Source organism: Chiloscyllium plagiosum, chromosome 32, assembly GCF_004010195.1.
Source record: "Chiloscyllium plagiosum isolate BGI_BamShark_2017 chromosome 32, ASM401019v2, whole genome shotgun sequence".
Lineage (NCBI taxonomy): Eukaryota > Metazoa > Chordata > Chondrichthyes > Orectolobiformes > Hemiscylliidae > Chiloscyllium > Chiloscyllium plagiosum.
In genome coordinates, this window is record NC_057741.1 from 40,558,461 (window position 1) to 40,572,870 (window position 14,410).

The 14,410-nt window shown below is 41.5% G+C and overlaps 1 protein-coding gene across 4 annotated transcripts in view; it reads left to right on the top strand.

The window, feature by feature from the left end:
* The first annotated feature begins 328 nt into the window (after window positions 1-328).
* LOC122539545 (B-cell scaffold protein with ankyrin repeats-like) overlaps window positions 329-14,410 on the top strand; it is a 273,798-nt gene continuing 259,716 nt past the window's right edge. Inside the window, exons 1-2 of one of the 4 annotated variants that reach the window (XM_043674514.1) lie at window positions 329-476; window positions 7,496-7,897. In XM_043674514.1, coding sequence (XP_043530449.1) covers window positions 464-476; window positions 7,496-7,897 — 415 coding nt within the window. In that variant the 5' untranslated portion in view covers window positions 329-463. The remainder of the gene's footprint in view (window positions 477-7,495; window positions 7,898-14,410) is intronic. The other 3 variants (XM_043674513.1, XM_043674515.1, XM_043674516.1) reach the window with 3 other exon arrangements.

Genomic DNA, 14,410 nt, shown 5'->3' on the forward strand with positions numbered 1-14,410 from the left:
CCGCAAATATTCCCGCCGCAGAAATCTAATTTCTGAAATTTTGGAAACAGCAGTTTGCAAATACTTCATCAGATTTAACGTCGACTTTTCAAACAGCCTTCGGCGCCTCATCAATTAGTTTTTTCAGGGTCTTCGGGACTGAGAGTTTGCCAAGAATAAAAAGCAGCAAAACCACCGCCACCCCCCGAACTTTCAGCTTTTCGTTTAACTTTTACGCAGGAAACAACAGGTTGCTGCAGAAACTAAAAATACGCCTAGTCGCCGCCAGCTGACAACAGACCGAGCTGCTTTAGAGAATGATGCTATTGGCTTGTAGTCACAGATCAGGAAGTGTCAGTACACAATTTTTTACACATAAATTGGACGGACAATGTTGTATTCTTTACTCAGTGCTGGGTCGTAGCCAGGTATCAGACTAGGCTGGCAGCGAGATCCGCCAGAACTTGCTCTTTGCGCCGTTAACATGAGGAGCTCAGGTAGGAGCGGGGTTACTGAATCGTTCTCCGACTTTCTTGTTTGATGAATTGTCCTTACTGAGTAACCAGAATCGTTTCTCACTCCGAACACAGCTGATATTCGATTGTACAACTGCATGTCAGATCGTTCGATACTGTTTAAGTGAAGAATTGTATCATGATGAAAAATGCTACTTTTAATTTTATAGATAATGGGTTTTTACACCGATTGCTCAGAGAAAGAAAATAACTTCATTTAATTTCTCCCGGATTTTATGCAGTAAATTGTGTGTCCGACCACGTTTGAAAAGAAAATGAATCGCTAATGTTGTTTGATATGGGATTCCTAAATACAACTAACATACATTCTGATGGTGCTTTTGAAAGTACTTTTGAAGTTCTGTCGTCACCAACATCTTTAGTCAAGAGAGATGTTTTTCTTAGGGGGAACATTCTCATCACACAGACGGAGACCAAGAATATTGCTGTCTCAACAGTAGACAAGTTCAAACTGAACGAGCATCAATATGCAAGAGAATTAAAACGATCAGAAGGCGATAGCTACAATGTGTTGATTTAACTGAAGGGCAAGAGGCTGTGTTGAAGTTGAAACCCATAAGAGTGGTCTGGTCCGTATAGGTGCTGTAAAGTTCTATGCAACGCTTAAGACCTCATCCAAGTCTGTGTTTCCATTAGGACACTGAGCAATGATCATTGTGGTTTGAGTCTGCCAGTATATTTGAGTGAGAGTTTTAGTTACCCAGACTGTTCTGTAATTTTTGTGATTGGCTTAGTGTATATTACATTGATTAATGGTCATACAGCACAGAAACAGACCCTTCAGTTCATCTTATCCTTGCCAACCAGATATCCTAAACTAATCTAGTCCCATTTGCCAGCATTTGGCCTATATCCCTCTAAACCCTTCCTTTTCATGTATCCATCCGCATGCCATTTAAATTTTGTATTATGCCAGCTCTTCTAGTAACTCATTCCCCTACACACACCACCCTCTGCAAGATTAAGTCTCTTTTTTTAAAAAAAAGCTTTCCCCCCTCACCTTAAACCTATGTCCTATAGTTTTGGACTCTCCACCCTGGGGAAAAGACCCTGGCAATTTACCTTATCCATACCCCTCGTGATTTTATAAACCTCTATAAAGGACACCCTCCGCCTCCTCCATTCCAGGGGGAAAAAAGCCCCAGCATATTCAGAATCTCTTTATAGCTCCAAACCAGCAAGCTCCTTGTAAATCTTTTCTGAACCCTTTCTTTATTTTAGATATACTGTGTTTTAAAGAAAATTTTTCCCTCATTGATTTGCAAACACTCCCAGGCCAGATTGCACATCTCAATATTTAAAGGAGCAATTTCACAGATGAAACTCTTCATTTAATCCTTCAGTATGAGTGAACAGCAGATTTGATAGACATATTCAAAATCATGAGGCATCTAGACAAGGATAAAAACTCAGCATTAGTGAAAGGATTGAATACCACAAGGCATAGATTTGCAGTCATTGATGAAAGAAACAGAGGCAAATGACAAAAAAAAAGTTTTCATGCAGTGTATAATTAAGATTCGGAATGCAATACCTGTCAGAATGGTGAAGGCAGGTTCATTCAAAGCTTGTGAAACTGATTTGGATCATTATCTAAAAAGGAAACATTTGCAGAGTGATAGGAAAAAGCAAGGGAGCGGCACCAAGTCAATTGCTTCTTCAATGGCTAGCAGACATAGTGGATGAAATGGCCAGCTCCTAATACCATTGTGATTTTAACAGGGGACATTTAGCCACTGCACTTTGGAGTTCCCTCAATGTCAAGTTCTGACAGATGTAGTGCCCAGAGGGCAGGAAGAGACAGATCTGTTTTTGAAAGTATACAACCTGATTATTGCTGGAAAGAAGAAAATAGATTTTGGCAAAGCTTTTCATGTGCTACCAGGATAATTAACAAGAAATACTCATATAAAGGGAAAATAACATTTATACTTTTTAAGAAATGAGTGCTGATCAGTTGGCAAATGAATACTGATAGAATCTGTCTCTGATTGCCATGTCTCTCAGCTTTCTGATCTTTGGAAGAAAACCTGTGCTTCACCTGTGAAGTGCAAGAATTTCCAGCTGACAACTAATACACCTTCACCATTAATGCACCTGTGTGTGAGCTTCTATAAAATGGACATCTGTGTACAACTGACAGAAAGAACCTCAACTAGATATTTGCTCACTGGACTCTCTAATCCATGTGAACTAATTATGATAGCTTTGACTTTGAGAGTTTGAACTTTTAACTTCTTCCCATTAATTTCTCTTTTCTTTCTTTTAATTATTTATGGATGTGTGTCACAAGCTATTTCCTTGAATTCAGTCATAAGTGCTACTTTGTTTTATCCTAAAGGATTTATTGTGGATCACTGTTAATTGGATTTTCCGACTAGATTTGGATAAATATGTCCTTATGTTCCTTTTTAATGTTGAGAAGGAAAGTAAGAGAAGAAAATTTAAAGCCAATCTTCTTATGGACAGAAGAGAACAATATAAATGATTCAATTCACCCCTTTTTGTCTGTAATACAGAATATATTAATAATTGCCACACCACTAACTTTAAGAATTAGTTATTTCTCAAAATAGCTTTTGCCATCTACCACTGATGTCATTGACTGAATTTAAAGTCTGTCGTGCAATTAAGTACTGAACAAAGAAACACTCCTTAGTGTTCACATGATATAATTTTAGTTTTACTAAGTAATTTAAGTTTTTATGCAAATAAAATACACATTTTTTCCATTATGCCAAGTATCAGTAATTGTGCAGCAGTCATTGAGAATAAGTATCAGTTGGTTCAATTGGTAGCACTGTTATCTTTGAATCAGACGATTGTGGTTCAGCTATGAAGAGCACTTTGTAAGCAGCTTCCTTTCTGATTAAATACTCAATAGATATCATGTGATAGTTGTAAAAGATCCTGTAGCAATGTCTGCAGAAACACAAGAAGCCATTATCTACCCCTCACCTGAAAATGTAGGCAAGGCTTTGGTTAAGCCAACCGATTCCTGAAGAAGGGCTCATGCCCGAAACGTCGATTCTCCTGCTCCTTGGATGCTGCCTGACCTGCTGCGCTTTTCCAGCAACACATTTTCAGCTCCGATCTCCAGCATCTGAGCTTTCTCCTCGAAGATTTTAACCTACTGCGAATCCTCTTGCAAGGATGCCTTCCTTGAAGAAGCTCTCTTCTCCCTCTACAAGGATTTCAGTGAGTCCCTCTCTCACTGCACACCCCAGGTCATCTCCTCTACCCAGAAGCTCTTCAGCCACGTTTTCAAACAGACTCGCTACCACAGCCACATCTCCTTCCTCAGCACCTGCCTACAGAACTGACCATTCCTGAAGAAGGGCTCATGCCCGAAACGTCAATTCTCCTGCTCCTTGGATGCTGCCTGACCTGCTGCGCTTTTCCAGCAACACATTTTCAGCTCTTAAGCCAACAACCCCCTAGTTATAGATCCTCCAACTGACCTCTTGGCAATGGAGTACTATCTCCGTACAGATCTTGCAAAAGTACAGCACACCCTCAGTACTGACCGTCCACCAGTGTAGTCCTAGTTTAGTATTAACAATCTGACAGTGCAGCACTCCCTCGGTACTGATCCTGCAACAACACACTGTTCCCTCCATGCAGGTCTCCTGACAGTGCAGCACTCCCTCAGCAATGATCCTCCAACAATACAGAATGGCATTTACTTGGTCCTGACTTTCTGACAGTGCAGTACTCCCTCGGTACTAAACCTTCAACACTGCAGTGCTACCTCGGTATTGCCCTTCTGTCAGTGAAATGCTCCTCCCTTCATACTGACCCTCTAACAGTGCAGCTCTGCATCAGTACTGATGCTTCAACAGTGCAGCATTCCCTCCATGTTAACCCTCTGACAATGCAGTGCTCCCTCAATACTGACCCCCCTCTCCCCCCCCAATAATGCAGTACTCCTTCACTGCTGAGCCTCTGACTATGTGGTGCTCCATTACTACTGATCCTCCAACAATGTGGCAATTCCCCAACATTGACCCTCCAAAAGTGCAGCATTCCATTTTTTGACCCTCTGATTGTGGAGTGTTCCACAGTTCTCTAGCTTGATTTGAGTTTATGGTCAAATCTCTAGGATGGGATTTGACCATGACTTTTTGACATAGTGGGCAGAATGACACCAACTGAACCACAGTCGACACTGATGAGAGAATCTCTTTTCATGAGTAAATTGCCAAGTATGAAATTGTGGTCCTGATTAGGGAGCTTATAGTGAAGGAACTCCTAGGGGGCAGTGACCATAATATGATAGGATTCACCTGCAATTTGAGAGGGAGAAGCTTGTATCAGATGTAATGATATTGCAGTCAAGTAAAGGTAACTATAAAGACATGAGGGAGGCCTTGATTGGAAGGGCAGCCAAGCAGCAAAGATGGTGGAGCAGCAATGGTAGGAGTTTCCATGGGTAATTCAGAGTGGAACTGCATCCCACAGAAAAAAGAAACATACTAAGGGGAGGATGAAGCAACCATGGCTCACAAAGGAAGTCAAGGATATACAAAAGCATACGATGTGAAGATCAGTGGGAAGCCTGAGAATTTGGAAACCTTACAAAGCCAACAGAAGATAACTAAAAAAGCAATAATGTGGGCGATTGAAATATGAGGTTAAGCTAACTAATAATATAAAATAAGATTGTAAGAATATAAAAGGTGAGAGAGAGACAAGAATGGACATTGGATCACTGGAAAATAAGGCTGGAGAAGTAGCAAGGGAGAACAAAGAAATGTGGAGGATTTGAATAAATACTTTGCATCAGTTTTCACAGTGCAAAGTACTAGCATTGTTGAAGGATTGACTGACTGGCAGAAGGCAGAGAATGGGCATAAAGGAGTCTTTTCAGGATGGTAGCCAGTGACTAATGGAATTCTCAGGCGTTGCATTGGGACTGCAGCTATTCATTTTATACACTGATGATCTGGATGAAGGAACTGAGGGCATTGGCGCTGAGTTTTCAGATGACACAAAGATAGGTGGAGGAACAGGTGGTGCTCAAGAGACGAGCAGGCTGCATCATGCCTGATGAAGGGCTTATGCCCGAAACAACAACTTTCCTGCCCTTTGGATTGTGCCAGGCCTGCTGTGCTTTTCTAGCACCACATTTTGCAGGTTCATTTTCTCCTAGGCTGCAGAAGGACTTGGACAGGCTAGGAGAGTGGGCAAAGTACTAGCAGATAGAATACATTGTAGGACAGTGTGAGGATATGCACTTTGGTAGGAAGAATAGAAGAGTATTTTCTAAATGGGGAAAGGCTTTGGAAATCTGAAGCACAAAGGGACTTAGGAGTCTTAGTTCACAATTTTCTTCAGGTTAATATGCAGATTCAGTTGACAATGAAGGCAAATGCAATGTTAGCATTCATTTCAAGAGGGCTAGAATACAACAGCACTATGGCAGATGTGGGTACTGCAGATGCTGGAGATTAGAGTCAAGATAAGAGTGTTGCTGGAAAAGCACAGCAGGTCAGGCAGTGTCCAAGGAGCAGGAAAATTGACGATTCGGACAAAAGCACTTCAGAAAGGCTTCGGATGCTGCCTGACCTGCTGTGCTTGTCCATCACCAGTCTAATCTTGACTACAACAGCAGTATGTTTTGCTGAGGCTGTATAAGGCCCTGGCCAGACTGCAATTTGAAAATTATGAGCAGTTTTTGGCTTTGTATCTAAAGAAAGATGTGTTGGCTTTGGATGGGGTGGAGGGCGGTTTACAAGAATGATCCCAGAGATAAAAGAATTGTTATAGGAGGAGCAGTTGAGGACTCTTGGTCTGTACTTAATAGAGCTCAGAAGAATGAGGGGGTGAATTGATTGAAATTTACAGAATACTGAGAGACCTAGACACAGTGGATGTGGAATAGATGTTTCCACTTGTAGGAGAGGCTAGGACCTGACAGCGCAGCTTCAGAGTGAAGGGAGGCTCCTTTTAAGCTGAGATTAGCAGGAATTTGTTCAAAGTTTGTGAGAAGATTTGTAGCTCGGGTGCTCGTTGCTGTGGTTCTGTTCGCCGAGCTGGAAGTTTTTGTTGCAAACGTTTCGTCCCCTGTCTAGGTGACATCCTCAGTGCTTGGGAGCCTCCTGTGAAGCGCTTCTGTGGTGTTTCCTCCGGCATTTATAGTGGCCTGTCCCTGCCGCTTCCGGTTGTCAGTTTCAGCTGTCCGCTGTAGTGGCCGGTATATTGGGTCCAGGTTGATGTGTTTGTTGATGGAGTTTGTGGATGAGTGCCATGCTTCTAGGAATTCCCTGGCTGTTCTTTGTTTGGCTTGCCCTATAATGGTAGTGTTGTTCCAGTCGAATTCATGTTGCTTGTCGTCTGTGTGTGTGGCTACTAAGGATAGCTGGTCGTGGCGTTTGGTGGCTAGTTGATGTTCATGGATGCGGATCGTTAGCTGTCTTTCTGTTTGTCCTATCCTAGAAGCATGGCACTCATCCACAAACTCCATCAACAAACACATCGACCTGGACCCAATATATCGGCCACTACAGCGGACAGCTGAAACTGACAACCGGAAGCGGCAGGGACAGGCCACTATAAATGCCGGAGGAAACACCACAGAAGCGCTTCACAGGAGGCTCCCAAGCACTGAGGATGTCATCTAGACAGGGGACGAAACGTTTGCAACAAAAACTTCCAGCTCGGCGAACAGAACCACAGCAGGAATTTGTTCAGCCAGAGGGTAGTGAATCTGTGGAAATCATCGCTGCAGATAGCTATGGAGGTCAAGTCAATGAGTATATTTAAGACTGAGATTGATAGGGTCTTGGTTGGTAAAGGGATCAAGGGTTAAGGGGAGAAGGCAGGAGAATGGGGTTGAGAAACATATCAGCTGTGATTGAATGGCAGAGCAGATATGATGGGCCAGATGGCCTAATTCTGCTCCTATATCTTATGGTCTGTTTGCAACAGAGTATTATTTATTACCATCATTAAACTGTGCTTACTTTTTTCTATTAAAGAGGCCTCGAACAGAGACCTAGTAATCCTGTATGAAGAGGAAGCAGAAGAGTGGAGTGCATATTTGAAACAGATTTTCCTGGACCAATTAAATCCACAAAGTATCCACTGCTTTAAAGTCGGATGTCCCAATGATCTGAAAGTTGCAACTTCTAATCTGACTGCCTACAGATGCAAGTTCCTTGTGCTCACTCCTGGTTTCCTAACTGCACTGACAACCCCAAAGAGAATCCACCTCAGTAAGATTTTGCAACCTTCTGATGAAGTGGTGTTGTTGCTCTGCGGAGTACCGAATTCTGATGAATTCTACAAGCTACTGTCAGTACCAAGAGGGATCTATGAGCTCTCAAGCACTCAGAATGCTCAAGACTATCTGTCTGCTGTCATCAGCATCCTCAGTTCAGGTGAAGTCATGAAGTTTTTGGAATTTCGATTTGTTAAGTATTTATATTTGATATTTTCTCAATTGTTACACCAATATTGCCCTGTATGCTAATTTTAGACTTTAAAGAAAAGTAGGAAATGTTTAACAAAGAAGGATAATATGAATGGACATTTTGTTTTATTCATTTATGGGAAGTGAGTGTCACTGGCTGGTCAGCAATTATTGCCCATCCCTAGGTGCCCTTGAAAAGGTGGTGGTGAGCTGCTTTCCTGAACCGCTACAGTTCACCTGCTGTGGTTCGACCTACAATATCATTAAGGAGGAATTCTAAAATTTTAATCCAGCAACAGTGAAGGAATGGTGATATATTTCCAACTCAGGATAGTGAATGGCTGGAGGGGAATTGAAAATGGTGGTGTTCCCATGTATCTGCGGCCTTTATCATTCTAGATGAAAGTGTTTGTGGAAGGTGCTGTCTCAGGATTTTTGGTGAATTTCTGCACAGCATCTTGTAGATGGTACACACTGCTGCTACTGAGTGTCAGTGGTGGAGGGATTGGATGTTTGTGGATGTGGTACCAATGAAGCAGACTGCTTTGTCCTGGATATTGTCAAATGTCTTGAGTCCAAATAGTTCCACAGATGTAGAGGAAAGGATAGCAAAGATGATTCTGGATAGGAATGAGAGTAGCAGGGTAGTTGTTATCGGGTCTTTAACTTACCAAATATTGACCGAGAATACTATAGTTTGAGTACTTTAGATGGGTCAGTTTTTGTCCAATCTGTGCAGGAGGGTTTCCTGGCACAGTATGTAGACAGGCCAACAGGAGGCGAGGCTGCATTAGATTTGGTAATGGGTAATGAACACGTCCAGGTGTTAGATTTGGAGCTAGGTGAGCACTTTGGTGATAGTGACCACAATTCAGTTATGTCTACTTTTAGCAATAAGAAGGGATAGGTATATACCACAGAGCAAGAGTTAAGGCTGGAGGAAAGGCAATTATGATGCAGTTAGGCAAGATTTAGAATACATAGGATGGGGAAGGAAACTGCAGAGGATGTGCACAATTGAAATGTGGACGTTACCCAAGGAACAGCTACTGTGTCCTTGTTAAGTATGTACCTGTCAAGCAGGGAGGAAGTTGTCGAGTGAGGGAGCCATGGTTTACTAAAAAAATTGAATATCTTGTCAGGAGGAAGAAGAAGGCTTATGTTAGGATGAGACATGAAGGCTCAGTTAGGGCATTTGAAAGTTACCAGTTAGCCAGGAAGGACCTAAATTGGGTAACTATTACAAACAACTGGTACAGGCATAATTGGATGAATGGCATCCTTCTATGTTCTTTCATTCTGACATTCGGTACTGTTTCAGAAACATTGTAAAACTACAGAACTTAACAGAACAAGAGCCTTTTTGGCACATCACAGCTGTGCTAACTCTTTGCAAATGTGATTTGGAAACTAATTCCACTTTTCTGCTCTTTACCAAATCTCTGAATCTTCCTCCACTTCAAATAATCATCCACCTTTTCCTCAAAACTTGTAAGACTCTACACATCTACTGTTCTTTGTGCAAAACTGAGTGCTGTATTAACGCTCTGCCCTCATTACCATCACTGGCAGTGTAAATAGTGATTCCTCCTTAAGAATGTCTGCAGTCAGACAGCTCAGGAACAGTCCTTCCCCTGTGCCTAACTTAGAATACACAGAAATATCCAGTGTGCATCAAAGAAACAGGCCATTTAGCCCAACCAATCAGTGTTGGTGTTTATGCTCCAAATATCTCTAATGGCTTGTTGGGTGACACTATGTGAATTGACTTGTCACATTTTACAGCATTAAGGGTACAAGCCAAATGTCATCTATGGCATCTCTGCTCATTTTCATAAGTAAATCTTGAATTTGCATGATTGAGTGAACCTTTACTGCGAAATACCTAATTAAACATGAGCATGACTAGGAAGTAAAATAAAAATGCTGGAAATCATCTAACTGAAACACTAACTTTGATTCTGTCCACAGGTTCTTCCTAACCTGCCAAGCATTTGCAGCATTTTGTTTTTATTTCCAATTTCCAGTATTCACATTGTTTTCCTTTTTTGCGGGATTTCACCAGAAACCCTTTTGCGTGTATGGGTGATTGACTCCAAGTGCACTCTTCTGAATTTTTAGATGGATTTCAAATCTTATTTTGATATGTTGCTGACATAAAGCAGCACATTGGATAATGAAATACATAAGTGAATAGACGAGGTTTTTGGCAGTGAGATAATTCTTGTTGGTCTAAAATCCAGAATAAAAATAACATGTATCTTCATCACAATTTTATTAGAACTTAGTGACCAACTAACCTAACCCTGTCCTTGGGTCACACAGTAAGGATTTAGTCTGTTACAGATGTGCCAGTGAAAGGCACTCATTAAACACTAAAGAGACCAATATTATATCTCATCTCAGGTAGAAGAGAAACCAAGCCAGTCCTTGAACACTGTCCCCAACTCTGACCATCAAGAATTGATCCTCTCAACTGCTGATCAAATTTATCACTTTTAAAGAAAAGCCAGTTGTGGAGTTTCAGTTTGTGGAGTTGTAGGTACTGTCTGTCTTCATGCCAGGCCCACCATCGTGGACAATGCGAAATGTACTTCTTCAAATACTAAGGGGATAGAAGAGGGGAGAAAACAATAACCTGTTGTAAACAAACCTTCCTCATTCCCGGGTTTTTATCATTACTATGGTTACGGATGTTACTATGAGGATCGACACAGCGGGAAAAGTAAAATCCTTTTGTCTTTTTAATGTTAACCTCTAGCCACGTATTTCTACAAAATCTTTCAACTATCTTTAAATTAAACATTAATGAAAATCATATTTTGAGCACAATCTCCTGAAACCCAAGATCAAGCACCAAAAGTTTCATTAAGGTGCAGAACCACAATTAACTGGATCAAAACCAGACCCAGATACTCCTCCTCTTTTGCCTAAATAAAAGCAGAATAGGGCAGATACTGGAAATATGATATAGAAATAGAAAATGGTAGAGAAACTCAGTAGGTCTGGCAGAACCTATAGAGAAGGAAACTGAGGACAGAATCTTGTAGGGGTCTGAGTGATGAAGACTATGGTGAAAGTTATGGCAGATTTAGACAAGAAATCTGGTGAGACTGATGGAGACATTGGCAACATTTTGCTTTTGACAAATGGTGTGGCAAGTATGATAAAATGTGGCCCGAATTGGATGTCACAGACTTTTAGGGATTGTGTAGGTAATTAATGAGACGAGTTTGGTAAGAAACAGTGAGAAAACTTGTTAGATCTTGCAGCAGAAATCCCTCCATTAAAAACTTAATACAGCTCTGATTTAGCCAAAAAAAGTGAGATTCAGCCCAGAGTTAATGTTTCAGATCAGAAAGTCTGCAAATCTGAAGAAGAGTTTTATCAGACTTGAAAGTGCCAGTCTGTTTCTCACTCTGTTCTTATTCCAAAATCTGCCTTAATTCTGATTGAGCCATTCTTCTTCGGAGCGTACATCTTGATTTGCAAAGCTCGATCTGAAGAAAATTACGAAGTAAGTTTATTTGGATGGCATGGACTACGAATTGTCCCCTTGACTTTAGCAGAAGAGAAATTTAGAATATAGAACGGTACAGCAGAGTTCAAGCCCTTTGGTCTTTGATGTTGTGCTGACTTTTTATCCTCCTATAAGATCAAACTAACCTACATACCCTACATTTTACTATTAACCATGTGCCTATCCATGAGTCTCTTAAATGTTCCTAATATATCTGACTCTACTGCCACTGCCGCAGTGCATTCCACACAGCCACCACTCTCTGTGTAAAGAACCTACCTCTGACATCCACCTTAAACCTTTGTCTAATCACCTTAAAATTATGCCCCCTTGTGCTAGTCATTTCTGCCCTGGGAAAATGTCTCTGGCTATCCACTCTATCTATACCTGAAGAACAAGAGGAGGCAAGTCAGCCTCTCAAAATTGTTCCTTTATTAAGTTAGACTATGGCTGAACTGTATCTTCGGTCCCAGTACCTGACTAGTTTCTCTATTGATGTTAAATGGATCAAATAAATTACTCTTAATCTTTGAACAACTTAGGTAATAGGAACAATAGAAGAATGTTTGACCCCTGAATCTGCTCTGTTATTCAATGCCATCAGGTCTGATCATCGGCCAACTCCCTACTTTCCTTGATTCCCTAAAGGATCAAAAATCTGTCTGTCTCAGCCTTAAATGCATTTCCAAAGATTCACAGCCCTTTTCAGTGAAGAAATTTTTCCTCCTTTCAGTCTGAAAATGTTTAGCTGCTTGATCCAACCTGAAAACAAAAAATGAGAAGGTCCTCCCACAGTAAAAATAATATATTTGTAAAGCAATCTTCGTGACTTTAGGATGTTCCAAATAGTATTTTCAAAGTCAACTTAATGCTTTAGGAAAGATGACAGCCAACCTGCACACAGAAATAGTTCACAGAGGCTGATAAGTCATTTGTTTGCTTAGTTATGGTTGAGGAATAGATGTCAGGCAAAACTCTTCTGTTCCTCTTTCAAGTTTTTTTTATGAAACATTAAATTAACATCAGATATAAGGTGCCGCAAAATAACATCTGAAACACTGTAGTCCTCCTTCAAAGTTAACCCTCCGACGGTGCAGCACGTCCTCACTATGGTGTTGGTTAGTTCAATTGGCTGGCGGGCCAGTTTGCAATGCATAGTGATTCCAGTAGCATGGGTTCCATTTCCACTCTGGTTGAGATTACCATGAAAGGCTCTCCTTCTCAATCTCTCCCTTTGCCTGAAGCATGGTCACCCTTGGGTTAACCCACCACCAGTCATCTCTGTTTAATGTGAACATCCCCTATGATGTGATAAGATTATGTGACTTTACCTTTTATGACCATGGTAATTGCCTGCTGACTGCAAGGTGCTTTCTGATGTTACACTCAAACCTCAGACAAGGTTGTCCAGAAGATACAAAATATGGGGAAATAGACGGTGACATCTTGAAAAAATGTCCATATGACAGAGGAAGAGGGGTTGGATGTATTAAAACGCATAAAGATGGATAAATCCCCAGGACCTGTTCAAGTGTGCCCTACAACTCTGTGGGAAGCTAGGGAAGTAATTACTGGGCCCATTGCTGAGATATTTGGATCATCAATAGTGACCGGTGAGGTGCCAGTAAACTGGAGGTTGGTGCCACTATTTAAGAAAGGTGGTCAGGAAAAGCCAGGGAACTACAGACTGGTGAGCCTGACCATGGTGGTGGGCAAGTTATTGGAGGGAATCCTGAGGGACAGGATTTACATGTATTTGGATAGGCAAGGACTGATTAGGGATAGTCAACATGGCTTTGTGTGTGGGTAATCATATCTCACTAACTTGATTGAGCTTTTTGAAGAAGTAACAAAGAGGATTAATGAGGGAAGAGCAGTGGACATGATCTATATGGACTTCAACAAGGCATTCGACAAGGTTTCTCATGGTAGACTGGTTAGCAAGGTTAGATCACATGGAATACAGGGAGAACTAACCACTTGGATACAGAACTGGCTCGAAGGTAGAAGCGAGGGTGGTGGTGGAAGGTTGCTTTTCAAATTGGAAGCCTGTGACCAGTGGAGTGCCACAAGGATTAGTGGTGGGTCCACTGCTTCTCGTCAGTTATATAAACATGGAAGGTATAGTTAGTAAGTTTGCAGATGACACCAAAATTGGAGATGTAGTGGATAGCGAAGAAGGTTACCTTAGAGTTCAATGGGACCTTGATCAGGTGGGTCGATGGGCCAAGGAATGGCAGATGGAATTTGATTTAGATATATGTGAGGTGCTGCATTTTGGAAAGGCAAATCAGGGCAGGATTTATACACTTAATGGTAAGGTGCTGGCGATGTTGCTGAACATTATTCAACACTTATCCCCTCGAGACTGATTACTAAACTTGATGATCTTGAACTAAGCCCCACTTTCTGCAACTGAATCCTCAGTTTCCTGACCCACAGGCTATAATCCGTGAAGATTGGGGACAATATTTCATCATCACTAGCACTCGTACTCAGCACCTAGTGTACTCACAGTATACCCATAACTGTGTCGCCAAATACCAGACTAATGCCATTTACAAGTTCACTGATGACACCATCATAGTCGTTTGAATCTCAGATGGCGACGAAACAGACTACAGACAGGCAGTGGAAGACTTGGAAAAATGGTACACTGAGAACAACTTAGCTCTCAATGCCAGCAAAACCAAGGAACTCATTATTGACTTTCGATGGTATGTTACTCATGCCCCCCTACACATTAACAGCACAGAGGTGGAATGAGTGAAGAGTGTCAATCTCCTGGGAGTGATCATCCACAACCAGCTTTCTTGGACTCTTCATGTGGACGCACTGGTTACAAAGGCCCAACAACGTCTCTTCTTGCTCAGGCAGCTGAGGAAATTTGGCATGACGGTGAGTACCCTTGCCAACCTTTTATAGGTGGACCATCGAGAGCATTATATCTGGATGTATCAC